This window comes from Taeniopygia guttata, chromosome 1A (genome assembly GCF_048771995.1).
Source record: "Taeniopygia guttata chromosome 1A, bTaeGut7.mat, whole genome shotgun sequence".
Classification (NCBI taxonomy): Eukaryota; Metazoa; Chordata; class Aves; order Passeriformes; family Estrildidae; genus Taeniopygia; species Taeniopygia guttata.
Window position 1 is genome coordinate 7199046 of NC_133025.1, and position 19552 is coordinate 7218597.

General features: G+C 40.1%; 1 protein-coding gene across 7 annotated transcripts in view; it reads right to left on the reverse strand.

Moving 5' to 3' along the window:
* Nucleotides 1-315: 315 nt before the first annotated feature.
* Nucleotides 316-19552, reverse strand: part of FAM107B (family with sequence similarity 107 member B) — a 58366-nt gene continuing 39129 nt past the window's right edge. For 5 of the 7 annotated variants that reach the window (XM_030290932.4, XM_012568845.5, XM_072918997.1 and 2 more), the window contains 3 exons: nucleotides 9579-9762; nucleotides 5447-5600; nucleotides 316-3464 (listed from right to left, as the gene is read on the reverse strand). In XM_030290932.4, coding sequence (XP_030146792.1) covers nucleotides 3348-3464; nucleotides 5447-5600; nucleotides 9579-9706 — 399 coding nt within the window. In that variant the 5' untranslated portion in view covers nucleotides 9707-9762 and the 3' untranslated portion in view covers nucleotides 316-3347. Of the gene's footprint in view, nucleotides 3465-5446; nucleotides 5601-9578; nucleotides 9763-19199; nucleotides 19253-19552 lie in introns of all 7 variants that reach the window. The other 2 variants (XM_072918990.1, XM_072919004.1) reach the window with 1 other exon arrangement.

The following is a 19552-nucleotide window of genomic DNA, read 5'->3' on the forward strand; positions in this document are numbered from 1 at the left end:
TTATTTCCACAATTACTTGACTCCCTTTGGAAGTTTTCCCTCATGCTCTGCCTCACCTTGGATTAACTAAACAGGTGCACAGTCCTGTTAAAAACTTTCTGCATCAAATTTATTTGAACGATAATACTGTTTAGAGACACAGCAAACTCTTTCTGTCAACTTTTGCACATACAAACAGGGATGCAGGGTTTAAGGAACCAAGAGTCACTATGATCTTGATACTTCCCCCCACACTGCAGAATTTTAAACAATCTGGATATCTCAGTGCAGCCTCCAAGGTTTTGCTTTTGGCAGGATACAACAGACAAAACCACATACACCAAGCATGTAGCAGATTTTATTAAGCATAACTTTGGTTCTAAGTATTCCACCCTCATTCTCGTAATACCTTTAGTTAAAAACAATTATACAAGAGCAAATACAAAAAATATTAAATTATGAAAACAAATCCATTAAGGCTCCCTTTTTATATTTATATATATTTATATATGTACACTCAAACAAGTGCAGATATTAACAGAATGTTAAAGCCACAAAAATGCTAAAAAATTTACTACTATACTATCAAAAGCAAGAGTTTTTAAAAAAGTACAAAGTGGTAACTGAGCAATTTTCAGATCACTGAAGTATTTGCTGGATTGCTTCAAAAACCCACATAGCTGAAGGGCAGAGCAGGAATTGCTTACACTCACTGCCCAGCAGTTTCCTACTTAAGCAGCTGCACAGGACACTTGTGGTGTGACTAACTGGTCACTCATTGAAGGGTTGCCCAATCCTGATTTCAAATACAAGCTTTTTCCTGTCAAAATTGATATGAAGGTGGCTGGGGTTCCTAGGCTAAAGGATTAGCAGGATTCAAAGATGGTCTAACACACACATTGATGTTCTGTTCACACAGAGAGTTAATTCCAATGAAAAACAACAAAAAAAACCACTTCATGCTGTATGTACAAGGGAGTTTTCTGGCCTCCTGTGTTTCAGAAAGAGAAACTCTACCCTGAATCACAAGCTAACCTAGGGAGAAAGCAGGCTGCCTTCAGCCTTGAGGACCAGATCCAACACAGCCACTTAAGCCAAACAGGTCTTTGTCCCCCAGCACTCCCAGTGCCACCAACTTCATTTCACTGTGTATGAGTGGTAGGATTGCCCTGATCACCAAGGGGAAATGGCTAACACCAAATGGTCTGCTCAAGCCAGAGGAAGGTTTCCTCACTCACTTCTAGCCTTTTCCATACTGAGCAGAAGGTTAAGGTGGAGCTGAAACCCAGAGGCAGGATGTTTAGAAGGCTGGGAATAGCTAAGATGAAGCCTGAGTGGGGTGTGGAAGGCTTGGACATAGCTCTGTCTCAACAACATGAAACAAAATCAGTGCAAGTGTTGGAATGATGTATTGCCAGAAAAGATCCTCTCTTTCCAGGAGAAGGGAAGAAGAGAGGGAAGTACCTGCAGCATTCAGGGTGTTCCTTTGCTGAGCTAATACATGGAAGAGTCTTACATTTGGCCTTTGTCTTTTGTATGTCCATAATCTGAAGAGCCTTAGACCATCTTCACATTTAATCTTCCAGACATGAGTCACACTGCAAGTCTAAATCAATGGCAATATGCTTATCACAATTCAATTTACCCTCAATCTGATTATGTCCTCACAAAAAAATGCCTGTATCTTAACAAATTAAAGTCTGTATCTAGGAAACATTTCTAATTGTGAGTGTATTGTCCCCAGTGCTAATCTGAAATTATATTTTAAATGTCCAATACTTATAGGAAAGGCAAAAGGAACTATAAAAACCAAACCAACAACCCTCCACCACACCTTTACAATACAAACATGCCACCGCTGATATTAATAAAAAGTGTTCTCAAACAGTTCTGTCCAATGTAATTACAAAGTAGAAATTATTGTGTTTAGCATCCTAAGGCAAAGGCTAGGCATTAGATCCTCAGCAGGTATGTATGAACACAGTCTCAGTGAGAGCCAGGACTCTTCTGACCAAGGAAGATGAGGGTTTCTCCCCACGTTGTGAAGATACATCTGCACCCAATCACACCAGGTAAGAATCCAACTCTACAATCCTACATGAGCAATCTGTTCCCCACTTCTCATCCCAGGCTTTCCTGGATAGCTAGTAGTCATAAGCATGAAGGATCAGATTCTGTCATCCCTGTGCAAGCTGAGCAATATTTTATGTAATGGCAAGTCACAGGGGCAACTTGTAGAAAGGCAGGAGATGACAGAATTGGACCCAAAGTCTCAGTGGTAACACACTTCTTTCTTGAAGCTGAATGAAGGACGGGATAAAATGATTCATTTTATGCCTTACTTTAGGGGGAAAAAATCCATTTCAGTAGATTCCAGTAATTAGTTTGGTCTGGTTTAAACACTTCCTTACTGCAGAAACTGCAACAAGTGTCTGCAAGCAAAGAGTAGGAACTGATGGGTAGATCAGTTCCAGTAAATCAGTTCAAACACTACCAAGCGATGTGTTAACACTGTACTCTGTTCAGCATGTCCTTGGAGGAGAAAGGCCACAACACCAAAGTAAGCAGGATTTCAAAACATGAAAAGTAGAAGACAGATAATTTTGTTTTGAGAGGTAAATTCACAGGTAGCACTTCACAGGCCTGCACACAACAGGGTAAGTTTACAGACAGAGACAAATCAGCCTCTGGAGTCTCCCTGTGAAACGATCATCAGATTTTCATTCTTTCATAGCCCAAATTCTACATGGCAAACAGCAAGAAATGGGCTTTAAGGCTGCTTAACTTTTCACTGCTGGTGAATCCTAAGCATTCTTATCTTGCCCACACCTACCTATCCTAGTGGGGATGGGCAGCAGTAATTAGCACACCTCATATTCTCCTAGATTTAATAAAAACTCCAACTAAACACACATTTCCGTGGGATAGACACAACCTGTAGGTCTAGATGGAGGAAATCTACCTGCGCAGCAAAGCTTGATATAACAGGAGGATTTTTGTTCTGTTTTAAAGCAAAATATAATCTGTGTATCATCTCCACTAAAAAGAATGACAAGAGTTAAAGCAGTGCAACACTGAAGGAGTTTCTCTAGTATCCCTGGTTCAAATCTCTGAGAAAGCATGTCAGCCTGGTCCATGACACTGAACTGACAAAGACACTCCTTATTCATTGATCTCAGGACTGTATTTGGCAAGTCGATCTGTTTACGGTATTGTCTTTTCAATCCACACGTCCCAGGAATTAAAAATCTCATCTTCAGTAAGTGTCAGCTGGATGCTGTTATTTTCCCTCTTGAGGGGGCAAATGTGAGACAACTTGCAAAAGCCTCTCTCTGCAGGAAAGCTGGAAGTCTAAGCAGGCTCTGGCTCTAGGAGTCTGGTGCTTCTGTTGCTTCCTGGACCGTCCTCCTCAAGTTGCCCTTGACTTTGACAAATTCAGGCGCATTTTCCTGCTCTTCCTGTATCTTCTGCTTCTCCAGTTCCAGCTTAAAAGGGAATCACATGTTTAAAAAAAAGTTTAGAAAACACATCATTGAAATAAAAGACAAAAAATGAAAGGTTTCAATAACTGGCCATGCCAAACTCTAAATTGCTTCCTTTCTTTGTCTCATGGAAAAGATAAAATTGCTTTTCTTTGGCAGTATCTGTTCTCATAAACAATAAATCTTTTCAAATCCTTGGCTCTAGCTTGTTCCAAATGTCTACCTTCACCAGACAGACAAAAACTCTGTAAGCCCAGTGCAAGAACAAGATGAAGCATTTTTTAAGAAATTCTTGGACATCTTCATTAAAGAAACAACAGTAATTCCCTTCTCTGGCTTTTACAACAGAACAAGGAAGAATGTGCCTCGTGGGAGAACATGTGAGCAGCTACTACTGAGAACACTTGCAGAACTGATTTCTGAATGTTTAGCTATGAAGTTCTGTATCTAACTTGAGCCTCATGAAGAGTATTTGGTTTGTCTATCACAAAAAAGCAATAAAATATTTGTTGGCCTGTAGCCATTCATTTTTGAGAGCCCATTCACTGACTTTTTTGACCAAGTTGGAGCTCCTGCCCATGCAGACCCTCGAAATTTCCATGTGAGGAATGGAAATGCTCTGTGTGGCAAGGCTCTGCAGTGCCCACCCAGCACAGGCTCACACATGGCACAGAATATGGATAGCTTAGCAACCCTTAGGGAAGGCAGATGAGTTGGCAGAAAGGGAGGAAAAAATTCTTTAGAAAACTAACAAAAGTGCCTGGAATGAGGTTTTTTTTCCCTTTTTTATCAGACCAAGGTCTCCCTGATTAATGGGGACCACGTACAGCTCACCTTAATAATCTCTCCTTTGTCTCTGGCTCACTGACAAGGGACATGCCTTGATTCTATAAATCCTAACAATGTCCCTCCATGAGTTATATTGTCAATTAATGCCATTCCTATGATGTTTACAAAATCACAGCACTGTTTGCATGGGCAGGCTCTTTCTCTACTAACAGAATTTTCTGATCTACATAATCTATGTTGAATGTCACAGTTTCAAATCAAATCTTCCCACAAGCTGAATCATTCAAAGCTGGGCCCTTAAGAGAGATAAGAAAAATGACAGGATGATACACTTACAAATACAATAGCTTTCTCCAAAAATATTTCTAAACCTAATTAAAACAAAAAAAACCCCAACCTATAATAAAACCTTAAAACCTATAATGATTGGATTACATGTAATTTTGAACAGTAATTATTTGGCTTAATTGATTTCTTTTGAGAAACACAGGAGGTACTGTTTTAAAGCGTTTATTTATAGCATTAATTTATTTTAAAATAAATGCATTGCTTGATGCACAGTGACTTCTCTGATGAGCTGTTCCACTGTGGAGATATTTCCTCTCAGGCACACAAAGTGCTTCCAGAGGCACAGAGACGTTTGGCTGGCCTTGTGCCTGACAAAACACTTCACCAAAAGAACTCCAACTCCATTATCATCTCCATGCACAGGGTCTGAGGACTTTTTCTTTCACTTGAAAACACCAAGGGGCTCACACATTTTAAGACAATAAAATATCTTTTAGAAGTTATCTAGTTTCTTACATAAACCAGAGGATCAGTTGGTTTTCATTCATTAAATGTAATTTTGATGTACTACAGCCTAACAGCCATTCTTAGTGGATCATAGTAAGACTACAAAAATTGATTAAATCACCACAGTTCCAATGGTTAAACAGCATCAGTGCTCCACACACATTCCTGTTGGCTGGTGCAGGATCCATTTGACCAAAAGCAGACCCCATAAGCAGTTCCTATACAGCAAGTGACAACAGGTAATTAAAGAGCATGATTTGACTCATCCTAAGAGATACCTGAATTTAACTAAGGGAAATATGCCAAAAAAATTGGCTGCTGCTTCTTTTCTGTCTACAAAGGGAGCCTCAGGTGAGTAGCTCACATGCAGGTGTGCAAATGCCTGTTATTCCTCATCTTACCTGCTCCAGTTTCTGCTGCCGTTTCAGTAGCTCTATTTCCAGGTCTGACTTCTTCTTTTGTGCTTCCTCTTCTTTTTGTTGTTTAATAACTTGATCTCGTTTCCTTTTCTCCATCACCTTCTGCAGCTCTGGTTTGTTCTGAGGTGCAAGACCCCTTCAAATTACATGGGGGGGGGAAGAGAAAAAGAGATCCATTTTAATTAGGAATTCACACAGAATTGCAGGCAGCTTTACTAAAATAATTTACATTTACATTAGGATATAAATAAATAATTAAAAGGAAAAAACATGCAGACATTTGCCTGATTTCTAATCAGTACCCTAAGCTACAATTTAAGCTTTTAAAATATTTCCTTTTAATGTGCAGGCTAGTATTTCTCCTGTATACTTCATTAACTTGCATATTTAGTCTTCACTGTAATTCTGCTGATTCCAAAAGAATGGACTGAAAAAACCATCACAGATGAAGACATTATCAGAGCTAGAAACAAATTTTGGACAAGAAGGATTTGCTTGGTGCTTGATAAGTCAGAAGGACTGCATTCAGACAGCCCTGTGCAGGCTATTCTGCCCATAGAAGTCTGGATGGGCAAAACTAAAAAGTAGTCTGTCAAACTGCTCCTGGAAATCATGGATTCTCTCTTTTCCTTGCAAATGTGACAGATTTACCCAAGCCTGGCTGTGAAGCTATTCCCAGTGAGAGCTCTCAGGCTACACGAAACATCACAAAGAGCCTAAGACAACAAAAATCCAGAATAAAAAAGTTGCCATCACCTTGGAGACCAGACAAAGCCTGGAGGATTCTCCCTCTGAGAAGCCTTTAGGTGCTACATGAATGGAATGTTTTGAGTCTGTTCAGCACAAATTGCTTTCCAAGCCAGCTACTACAGAATGAGGAAGCTCACTCCTTGGGACGATGCATGACATTATTTATACAGGCACACACACTCACTCCTACTTATTTTTGTGACTTCAGTATTTTCTTTTATCTCTGTAACGCTATGATGGTTTCAAAATTTGGTATAAGACTCAAAGCTCTCCCTTTTATTCAGGTATTAGCATCATTTTTGGTAGAGCAGAGAGATCTAAAATTTGTCTTTGTTACTGTTGTCTTCCCTGTGAAGATGATTATGTGAAAGCATTCAGCATTAAGTTTAACATCAACCATTTTTTATTTCAACTTTAAGAAATTCAATAACCTGAATAAGCTTTCACAAAGCATATTTTTACCCTTTCTACTTGCTATACATTTGTGGTTGCCCAATTATTCATTAATATGCAGATCTGACAGCATGTCCAATAAAACATTAAAATGCCATTTTATAGTGGCATCTAGGAATGACTCCATATATTATGCAACACTCTATCCCTGTAGATACCCTGACAGCAAAATCAAATATTTAGCAACACCAAATGCCATTCCCTATTTCTCATAATAGATCTCATGGCCTGAACGCAACAGAAGCTACAAGACTGTGTTCATATTTTATGTTTCATGCTATTTTAATTACATTTTAGCACATGAAACTGAAGTCAGGCAGGAAAAGCTGGAGTCATTTTTTATTACTACTACTATTACTACTGCTGCTACTGGATTGGTGAGAGCAGAGCCAGTGGAAGCTGCCACAGTGGCAATCAGCAGTCAAAACAGCCACAACCAGAGAGCAGCCAATAGGTAACATTCCTGCTGCTGCTTTTCTCACTGAGGTTGCACAACAAAGCAGATGCACAGACTGGTTGAGATGTGCTGTAACAAAGGGAACCTGCTGAAGCTACAGGTAAATACAACCCCTCAGTACAGTCAGGTGAGGGTGGCAGATCTGTAACAGAACTATAATGTCAATCCTGTTTCCACTGTTATTAAAAAGAAAAAGCAACAAACTGGTGGATACTGGATTAACTGGGGTTTTGTATCACCTCCTGGTGACTGTTCTGGTTAAATCACAAATCCTAAGGCTTTGATACAGAGGAAGCAAAGTGTGTTACAACACAAGTGAGAGCTGATAGGGTTAAAATCCCTGTGAGGGATAGCACCAATATTCTTCAGAGCTGAGGTTGTCTCCTAATCAGTAAAAACAATTTAAGTGACTAGTGCCTTGAGGTAGCACCACCTGAATCCTTTTTATTTATTTTTTTTTTTTTATTTCTCCCCAAAACAACTACTCTTTCTGCAAGTATACCAGTTCTTGACCTGACAGACACTCCTCACAGTGGGCATGGAGAATGACTGAACCAGTACAGATCTTCCAGCATCCATTTCTGGCTGTTCAGAGCTGATGAGCCCAAAAAGTGAAGCTGCTGATGTCTACACTGAGTCTTCACAACAAAATAAGCAGCACGTCCAGCAGACTTCTACAAGAGCACTGAAATTTCTCCATACATTTGACAGTTTGCTGTAACAAAGCAGAACAGAGCCTAATATCTGCATTCCTGAAAAGCCTTCTATCAGAGCTACCACAGTGATACAAAGCAGAGAAGACTAACACTCCTCTAAAAGACACCCATTTTTCTGCTGGTAAAAATCCTCAAAGTATTTATTTCTGCACCAATAAATAAGAATCTAAAATTACCAGCTGCAGCAAATCAAAATTACAATAAGAGAAGAGAGGGTATTGAGGTCTGCACAACTTTTCTGTGTAATAGGATATTTTCCTAGAAGAAAAGAACTCCATACTATTTAAAAGTGCTTTATGCTTTCATAAACTTAAAAGAAAAAAATAGTGTAATTTATTGCAGCCTCCACATCCTCTAGATTAAGATCATCAGGAAACTTCAACTATTTTTCTTTCAATGACTATAAACTTCTTGGTGCCAGGAACTGACTTTGATGTTTAATCCCATTAACGAAAAATAGGACAAACACCTATTTAGGCCAGTTTCTTCCAATTCAGTTGGCATTCTGTAAAATATTTCTCCTTCTTGATCACTAAAGAAATGCTATACTGTGTATGCAATTCATTTAGAATTAAGTCTCTAAGCCCAGCATTTCTGAGGATTTTGCTACTACATATAGAGAGACCCCTTCCCCCCTCCAAATACTACAATGCCAAAGGATTAAAAAAAAAAAAAAAAAAAAAAGAAAGAGAGAGAGAGTAAAACTGCCATACTGTGACTCTTCCAACCAAATACACAAATCCACTTGTGCTGGAGTAGCCAAATTCATGGCTTTTTACTCTTCTTTAACAAGGTCTTAGGTTTCAAAAAGTCAGACTGGCTGCTACCACCAGCTTTCTGCTCAAATGCACTCTGAAATACTGTTATTCCACTTCTATTTTATGGATGCCCACACCTTGCCTTTGAAAAGTCCATTTTGGGTGTCTTCAATACAACAAATCACCAACCGATATCACAGTTGGGTTTCTGTTGGTTTAAACAAAGGAGCAGCAACTGACTTTCTGCCTTTTCCTCCACCAGGTGGTCTGGTGGCTATTTTCTTAATCTGTTTTCTAAATTACTTCTCTGTTGCTGAAGATATTTATTAACAGAACTTCAGCTATTTCTGGGCCAGATGCTTGTGTCTCTGAAGTTGATGAAATGAAGACATGGTTGTTTACATCTCCAAAAGCAATATATAGAGCAACAGCTGTGCATCCCATCCCAGAGAGGAGCATTTGCAAAACATACAAAGAAACACTTATGCAGCAGCAGAGCAGGCCCCAGACTATCACACTGCATTGTGAGACAGATCAAATAGGTAGAAAACAGTTGCATGTGAAATCAACTACATGATTTCTCTGATTTAAAAGTAAACTCAGTGCACTGGGAATGGTGAAAGCCCACAGATTTTATCACCCCACTGTTTGTCAAATACTTGATAACTTTAAGAGTACAAGACAAATTACAGTGGCCAAGTAAATGAAATACAATAGAGGAGAATTGAACTGCTTCCTCTCAAAACTGACCATCTGAGTATTTACAAAAACAAAATGAGAAGCCTTCTAAGGCAAGATTTTGCACTGAAACTCAAACAGAAATAAATGCCATGGTTAAGAATCAGAGTCTTTCAATTTACAAGATCTGAATCAACAAGGAGTGTCTGCTGGGTTTTGGGGACAATGCCATTCTGATGAAACTAAAACTCCAGTTGTGTGTTTGGGGTGGGGGGTGGCACAAGTGATTTTTAGACTCTTACCTTTTCTGATTCATAAGCAGCTCTCTATGGAGATCTTGATGATTCCGTGATGATTTCACAGGATTAATTAATTTCTGAGGTCTAATTAATTCAGGATTGTCATCATCTATGTAGTCTGGTTCAGCCATAATCTTTCTTGGAATGGGAAATGGATCTTTGGGTTCAGTGTCCTTGTTCACAGTATCTGTAAAATGGAAAAAACTGAAGTGAATCTACACTGAAAGGCCTTTTAAAGATGTCCTAAACCACAAAGGCAGCATATTACATTGGCAACAGTCATGCTTTTGCTGGATTCGTTTTTTCTGTCAAAAGTAAAGGCTCTCAGAGAAAACATCAGTAGCATTTTTTAAATAGGCAGCAATTTTATAACAATGGCATCTCTAACAGCCTTCATCCAATGACTTGGAGACAAGAGTTTCCCCCTTTTCGAGAAGAACTTGACAAATTGTTTAGTTTAAGTGTGTGAAGACCCATATTGATTTTAACAAGCCTATTCAGATTAAACATTTTTGGATCAGTAGTACTGAGACCCCAAAGACATTTTAAATACTGAGTATATTAAATACTGTGAATGTGTGTCAAAAGCAAAGTCTCATTTTGTGCTGTCAATGTCATGTCAGCTGTGGGGAAAACACCTCTGTGGATAAGCAAGCCCTTTACTGTATCAAGCAAAAACTTTCATGTGGAAATGGCCAGATCTGCAATTTGTTGTGATGGGGGACTGATTTCTGAGTGGCAAAGCTGAGGAGAAAAAAAGTAAGGTGATGTTCTTTAAAGGCTGTATTCCACCCAGTGAAAATCCACAGAAATACACTGACCTGAACACAATGAATTCATGATTTATTTAATTTGGAAAAGTAGCACTTTCCTATCCTGCTATAGAAAACTTATCTACTCATCAAATCACAACATTTTGAATCAAGAGCTGACAAGTAAGTGATGGTTTTCAAATATTTCATATGTGACCATTCAGACCCCTTTCCATTAAAAAGCATCATTCACAAGATGAGCAGTATCCAAAACAAAGCACGTTCAGGGAAATTCTGTCTCTCTTCACTGCTGTGAAAACCTGCATGCAGAATTTGCCACTGTCAGTTTGATGAAAAGCTGGACCCTCAAACAGGCCCCAAAAACAATCTCACAGCATGTGGGTTTGCAGAGATGACTCAATGGGACAGGAAAGAAAAGGCGAGAGGCTTCCATTTGCCTGACTGGCAGAACAGCTGAATGCTGCACACTGTACTCACGGGGCTAAGGGCAAATCAGAGAATCACTGGGATTTGCTGTGCTGTTTCCAGTAAAAGCTGAGTATGTGCTTTAATTCAGATCCCACTGTTACCAGCTCTTCCCTCCCTGTCTCACCCCATGGGCTACAAAACCTATGTTCAGATGCAGTTTGATCCCTGAATTATTTCCTTTCAGTAGGAATCTCATACTGTTGTTCAGGTCTTATCAAAGCCACTTGATATGGCAGAAAGATTTTCACTTAATACTTCAGTAGATAAAACTGAACAGTACCATCATCACTCAGCTGCAGTTGCTTGCAGGTGAGGAAGCAAAACACCATAGAAGTTTTCAGCAGATGCAAGAAGGGTATTCCAGATTTGAATGTGTCCAGAGGACCTGGCAAAGATCTTTCAGCTTGTTTTTTAAACTGGATGATGTGAACTGTATTTTAGTGGTGTTACATCTCACACACCAAATTTCTGTGGAGCAACTTCAATGAGAAACTGTGAACTGCTCTCAGGGTGGCTCCTTCATGAGCTCTTCAAGGCAAGTTCATATAAAGAATTTTTGAATTCTGTGGGGGTGTCAGGTCTCACAGGGACCTCTGAAACTACTATAAAAATTGTCCACAGTTCACAACTATGGAAATGTATTGCTGTACATGGCAGAAACCTCTTAGTGACACTGATCATGCAATAAGAAACCTTCAGAGTGCTCCTTGCTTCAATCAAGCAACCAGCTATCACTGCACATGCCAAATATGCAGGATCACAGGAAAACAGATCAGAAGAAGCTTGGGAGATTTCTAATTCAACCTCCTCCTGAGAGCAGGAACAGCTATGAGATCAGGGCAGGTTGCTCAGGATATTTCCCAGTAAGACCCTGAAGATCCTCAAGGCTGCACAGCCTCTGTGGATGGCCCCTCTCACCGTTCTTCAGTGGTTCTTCCTCACACCTACAGGAACCTCTTGTTTCTACTCCAGCCTGCTGCCTCTCAGGCTCCAGCCAGGCACTCTGGTGAAGAGCCTGGGTCAATCTCCTTGGAAAGCACCTCCCAGGCACAGGGGGCTGCTGTTTGGTCCTGCCAAACTTCTGCTCTGGGCTGAGCCAGCCCAGGTCACTCAGCCTCCATCACAGCCCATCTTGGGGGCCCTTGGCAAAACTCACAGCTCAGATCCCTCATGCTCCATAGCATGCCATACAAAACCCAAAAACAACCCCTCAAAACCCCTCAACACACACCACACAGCACCATGCTGTTAATGAAACATTGTAGAGGTCTGCTCTCTTTAGCACAGACAGTGAATAAACCAGCTGCAGTTCTTCTCTTACATAAGGACATAACATTTCATTCTTCCTCAGTGTTCACATCAGGCTTATCATGATTAAAATAACTCAAATATTACATATCCAACCTCCACCCAAAATAAACCTCCTCTGTAAATATTTGTTTTGCTTTACTCTCCTATCAGTTCTGCTGCACTGATGGACCTGTGAGTCTTCTAGAAGCCGTTTATCATCAACAGCTCTCTTTTAAAGTAAATCCAGAAATAACCTGCTGCTTCTTCACGATAATTCTTATTTGCTTAGGCGGAGATGAAAAACACAGAATTACTCTACAACTGCCATAAACAATGTACAATTTTCTTGACACAAGTCCCTGAAAAACAATTTGATTCCATCATTTCTCAAAGTGTGGTGCTTTAATTTGCAGCACATCGATTTGGTTTGAGCAAGCCCTTAAAGTGAAGGTTATTTATTCTTCTTTCTTCTGTCCCATCACTATTTTTAAAACATGTATTCAACTCAGAGGTCAGGAATCGTGGTTTCCTACTGTAACATGAACTCTACTAGCAGCAAACATGAATGAATAAAAACTCTCCTGGGAAGAGTCTTTCCATGTGTGATTAAGCTGCTAATGACTTCAACTAGGATTTCCAAACAGAGCCAGCGACACAGGGCGCCCAGTTCCCACTAAGTGAATTCTCTCACACCTCAGCCTAGCTGGTGGCCACCAACAAAGTTCTGCACAGTCACTGTGTAATATTATATGCAAACAATACAATCAAGATAAGGTGATCTCTACCCACACCCTGTTAAAGCTAACATTTACAAAGCACAGGCAAGTTTAACATAAAAAGGAAACTGAGGCACAAAGGATTCACCACACCAAAAGCAGATAGAAAAAGAGTAGTTTATCCCCAGAGTTTCATTCTGAGGTTCAGGCTCACACCAATAAACCAGTCGAGCTCGATGACAGAATCCCTTAAAAGTCCTTAAACAAGTTTAATCAATGTTCAAGCAATAACAATTAAAACATTATTAATTCCATGAGTCTCTAGTGCTCATCACCACAAAAGTCACAGCCCATAAAGCTGCTTTCAGATCATCACTAGGTGCTACAGTGGGACATTAATAATCCAAATAATCACTTAGCAGGAATATGTTGCCTGAAGAGCATCCGAGAGGCTCCTTTTAACCATCTGCTGTTACATGATCGACTGAGAATGCACAATCCATGGCTGTGTTTCCCTGCTACCTCGCTCCAAATAAAGGAGATTTGGATTCAGGGGATGTTTTAGCTGAGCTTGGCTCAAGTTTAATACACCCACTAATTTGGCAGGTGCTTTCCCAGTGCATTTGCTGAATTAGCTGTTACTGCACAAGCAGCACAAAAGCATTTATCTACCTTAATTTGTCGTGCTTGAGTAACTAACACAGTCTTTGTCCACCACTTCTTCAGTACATGTGGATTTTGATCCACAGAGAGAAAGAATAAACTGGGGATCCTGCATGGAAGAGGAATTTTATCTCCTCAAACAACTGCAAAGCAATTTCAACATCTCACTAGAAAATGACTCTCCACAACAACTCCTTCAAGTATCCTCCCAGACAGAAGTTTAATGTTTCCAGACAAAAAGATGCTCTTGGAGTAATCAAGAAGTACCTCAGCCCTGAGGGGCCAAGACCAAGCAGTTACATACTTGCAATTCTCATTTAATTTCCTGGCGCACAAGTAAGTTCACGGAAAACAGAACAGACCCTTCAAAAATTGGGTCTGCTGAAGAGATACAACCAAACCAGAGCATGCCAGAAGCCTGAGTCACATTTAGGGGAACATGTCCAGCAGATACCTTTCTTCCAATACTTACTTTTCATTCTATCTACAGAGGGTTTTTTTTCCAGCAAAAGTCCCTTAATGGTAGTAAACTGGAAAGGTGTGCAAAGAGAACTACAGACAGATACCAGTGTTTTTAACAGATATCTTAACAATGCCAGTTTTTGCTACAGCAGGGCTCCCATGGTTTCCACAGAAGAAAGAAATTCACCAAAACCAAAAAAACAACAACAAAACAAAAAAAAAACCCAACAAAACAAAAACCCACAAAAATAGCAACAACAAGGAAAAAAACCACCAAACCCCCGTTCCCCCCCCCTCAAAAAACCAAGAAAATCCCACCAAAAAACCCTCTCATGTTTACATGGCATTCAGGGAATTGCATTTATTTTCTGATATTCTTCATACCAGAAATCACCCTCTACATATGGAATCTGAATATAAAATTCCTGTGAGACACCATATATTATTACACATATATATGGCATTTACACCCTTCAAATGATTCCCACAATTATTTCCAGCTGTAAAAGCAGAGGTAGAGTTGAGGCCCCTTAAAAAGCAGATAAACAAATGCCTAAAAATTCCAATGGACATGGAAATAATAGACTGTATTAGATCCAAAAGTTACATTAAGACTAAATTCACGTGATTTCCTTTTTACCTTAATAAATTCTTGAACTATTTTCTTCCACAGGAGCACTAGCTGAAACACTGAAGATTTTATTCCCAAAAAAGCTTTAACATCTGTTCTGAGCTGTACTGTAAACCATCAAACACTTTAAGACTTACATTTTTAGCTTTTTTAACTACCGCACAAACTTGCAGTTTGCTACAAGTAACCCAAAGGCATTCTTTGAGCGAGGGAAAAACCTTGTTTTACTCTCCCCCTTCCAATTTCAAGAAGAATTGAAATAAAAATTCTTCAGCATGTCTCTGCTCAGATGTTCCATGACCAAGCACACCTCACATCAGCCAGCTTGGGTAGAAAGCAAAAGAGCTGCTTAAATGCAGAGTGTGCTTGGCAGGCAGCACCTCAGCACTGTTTGCACATGAAAGCTCACACCGATATCATCTTTATCTCTAAGCTTCTGTGCAGTAAGAGGCACTCAGCTAGAGAGATTTACTTGATTAATCCTTGATTATAGATATCATTAATAACTTCCCACAGTTCACCCTTTAATTCAAAGGAAGAGTTCCTGAAAACAGAATACAAAATACTTTTCCCAGCCAAGATGCTCAAGCCCCAGACACCAACAAAGGAATTTGACTCTTACTCATACTGTCTTGTGGCTGAAAAGGGAGGATGGAATTTGGACCGTGGCAAAACACAGCTACACTGCCTGAGGAAGGGGAGGGGAGGACCAGAGAGGTCCTGGTGGCTGCAGTTCCTCCCAGCCCCTCATTCTTTGTTCAATAAAGCTGCCACTTCCTAGTGATAACAGCTTTGCTTCTAGATCTGAAAAGCAGTGTCTTCACCTGCCTCAAAACCAAACACATTCAGGGCAGCATGTACCTGGGATTGCCCACTGAGTACTACCTTGCTACCAGGTTACTTACTACATTGCTGTTCTTCAGTATTAACATCATGGACCTTTTAAACCCTTTAGCAGGCAGATGGCTTTTGTTTATGGCTCTACACATGAAAGAGAAAGGCATCTTAAAAACCACTACTCGTTTCTGGAAGGCCAATCTTGCTGCTTTTTGTTGTGCACTTCGAAATCTCACATCCCATCCCAAGGCTGACAAAGTTCTGTCCATCCCATGCCAATACAAGTTTAACTTGCAGCACTCCCCTGACATTGGGTATCACAGCTGCATTAGTTCCACAGCTGCCAAACCACTGGCAGACCACATAGAATTCTCTTAGGAATTAGGGCTCACTTGATTAGGGCAGCCCAAAGCAATGTCAGTAATGTCAAGGACATGGAAAGAAGCAGAGCTTGCTGGCTCCTGAAGCTGTTCCTGTTGTCACTTTCGACGATATTAAAATGACCTAACCCACTCAAAATCTGAAGGAAATCCAGTTAACACCCATTTTCTTCCCTTAAGTACTGCTGAGAGTAACATCAACAAAGCACAGATAAAACATCCACTTAATGAGAAACCAGAAGAAAGAGGGTCATTTTAAAGATGTTTGCATTGGCACTGACACCGAAAGGAAGGCAGAGTGCAAGATCTGGGGCAGTATTATGATTCTCTCAAATGCAAAGAGCTGCTCATGGCTCCCATTCAATTTAAACAGCACCAGGCAATCTCTGTTCCAGGGCTTTGAAGTTCAGTCAAGTCTTGGGTGTGGAGGGAACAGCCTTGACCCCCAGAGAGGCAAAGGACTGGAGTGCAATGCTGGCAAGGACAAACCAGCTCCTTCCGCTTGGTCTATAGTTTGCTTGGAAAAGAGATGCAAGACACAAACAGCCTTAAAAACAGCCTCACACCTTCCACTAAAAATCTCAATGAGAAGAATTTGTATTAATCCTAAAGAAATTTTCCTCAGGCTGCAAGATCTGCAAGGAAGCTCTCTGCCATTGGCTTTCAAACCAGCTGAAAGGATCAGCTCTAAATAGTTGGTTTGGTTAAAATACTGAAGAGGTGTCAATGCAGCTGTGTAATGAGAGGCAGAAAACAGAAAGAAATAAATTACCTCTCCCCTTCTGCTGCAAGAAGAGGTCTGCACACAAGGTGCTTTAAGAATACTGAGAGAAAAGACTGAGACCTTCCAAAAGGTCCTCTCTTTGTCAGACACAGGCAAAATTCAGATGTTGACTTTCACTGCAACAAACTACCTAATCTAATTTTTAATACAGGCAGTATAAAAGATATCAGCAGCACACAGAACAGCACTCACCTTCCCTAAATCCTGGTCTGTGACCCACCCACTGTAACACCACTGTTCCAGTCTGGGATGAACAGCATATAAGACATACTGTGCATTGTACATCACTTGTCTTTCCTAAATTCCCTGCATATTTCTTAAGGACTTTATATTCCACATACTCATTTTGCTCAGGATCCTGTGATTATCTAAATCCCAAGACAGGGCTGGGGTGTGGAAAACCATTCTGATAGCAAGAAGACCCAGTATTTTGGACACCTCTCATCCAAAACCCTAAGTGACCATAGTGCTTTTTCCCTGCAGAACAATAGCATGTCATGCACACCCTGCTGTCCTCTAGTCTTTGTCAGTCCTTTGAAAGGAATAAATCATGACTGGCAAAAGCACACAACTGAATATACACATAAATTCCACCAAAACACTACACATGTAATTATAACAGTGCAGTAACATGATTTTCAGGAGATGATAATTGAAATTATGCCTCTTAGGAAAGGCACTTAGCAGCACAGTTTGCAACTAGATTAATCCCCAAAGGTAACAAGCAATTTATTTATACATGGGTCAACAGTGATTCCTATGCAATTCTGGAATGGCACATTTTTTAAAGAGATTTTAAGAGCAGAAAAGAAAATAAGATCAGTTTATACTCCCTGTGGCTACAGTGCACATTCAGTATTGCAGATGCATCAGTGTGGGCCACTAAATTATAAATCATGGCAAATTTGTTTGAATCAAATTTTCCTACATTGAAACATGGAATGCCACATGAAAACTGAGCCTTGATTTAAAATCAGAAGTCCAAAGAGTGAGGGGAGAGTTTCTTCAGAGCTTCACTGAAGCGAATGTTAAGAACTATCAAACAGTGGCACCCAGTGGTAAAGGACTTCCTGCAAATGGAAACATGATAGAAAAACTTGCGAGGAAGAAAGGGGGAGACTGACCCAAATCCATGTTTATATACAAAAATGCTGAACTGAAAGAGCAAACAATTTTAGCAGGAAGTCTTCTAAGTCATTCTATTTCTGCAAACATCAGCATTAGAGAATAGAGATTCTTCAAATACAAAAGGTTTAACATTAAACAGGTATTTCTGAGGGAGAGGGGGAAATCCAGAGCAGCCAGCAGCCCCTTATCAGCAGGGAGACTGCAAACATTTCAAACATCTGACTTGAGATTCCTAAAAGGAGACTGGTGAACCTCAAACACTGTTAAAATCTAGTTCACAGGACTTTAGCAAGATTCCTCCAGGGAGGAGAGAAACATGTTGATAGTGACTGTTTTCCCACTTGTTCTGTATTTTCTTCACATGACCTAGAGAGAAAGATTAAAGACTAATGTGTGTCCCAGTGAGACCAAACAATGTCCAGGACCAAAGGGTTTTCTCCTGGAACAGGAATCCTCTTCTAGATGCTGTGATGATAGTGAGGATGATGATGATCGAGGGTCCTAGCAAATATCCAACCAGGCAGAACAAGCCAAAAAGGTTAAAATTTCCTTTAATGTATGTGAGCAAATTTGCAGCAAGAGAAGAGGCAGGTTACTTTAGCAACCGTATAAACATGACAAACAGCAAACAAACTGCACAGCGAACAAAGTTTTCTTTGTTAAAAAGAAATTAGGAAATTAAAAAGCAAATGGAAGAGGAACATCTATAAATGGGAGAATGTGTCTTGAGGCTGTTGTAACAGCTCTGCTTATTTGATTTTTAAGAAGAGAAGATTAATACCAGCCTAATAATCATATAAGCAACAAGTCTAACAATGCTTTGAGAAATTCTGAAGACTGGGCATTGAGGCTAGAAAACAAATTCCTTAAATAAGGAGCACACTTCTAAAGTGAGGGGAATAAAGCCACTGATTTAGTAAAAGATTTGTGTTCAGCTGCACGGAGAGACCAAATTAGAGGATCATAATTATCCCTTCTAGTTCTACCAATTTAAACTCTATGAGTGCAATTAATAAGTGTTTGCAAGGGGGTCAGAAGATTAAAATCTCTGCATTAATCAGGTAGTTATGCATTCAGGAGCTACAGCATCAAAAATTAAACCAAGCAAGCAAAGTATTTCTCATGCTGCCTCAGTTACTCCAGTGCTGTAAATCCCCAAGTCTTGCCAAAGGAGCACAGCAGGGGTGCTGAACCAGATTTTGCTCTGTGCCACGTGCAGCTCCTTAGGGCACAGCAGCATCCTGCCTGGAGTTAGGGCACAGCACGATCTGCTGAGCTGTCACAGCTCCTCTCCCCTCTGGGGCTTTCTGAATGACAACTTAAAAGGAATTCTAACCACCCATAAAAGAAGGCCATTTGCAACAAGTTAAAATACACGGACATAATGAAAACCACACAGTTCACTGCAGCTTGGCAGCTTCCTAAACAGACTCATAGGTAGTTATGTAAAAGTTAAGTACTTCTTCAGACCGGGCAGATATGTATCAATTACCTGCCAACTCAACAACTCAAGTTCTTTTCATTTTCTAGGAAGAAACTCTTTTCCTAGGAGGAAAAAGAAAAATCAGAATTAGCAAGATTGTTTTTTTTCCCCTTCTCTTTGGTGACAAATGGCTCAGAGCAAGAATCCAGCCTCTGTTTTGATTTCTTAAGACAGAGAGATTTCCTAGAAACAGACAAAAGGAAACAAAAAGAAATAATTTCCTTAAACCTATTGCTACTCCAAACTAACACACACTCCCAGCTTAATCACAGGAAAGAAATAAAACCTTCACCTCAAGGAGTTAGTCTTGGCTCAGGCAACTACATCCACATTCCAGCCTGCACTGTGTCCACAAAGAGACA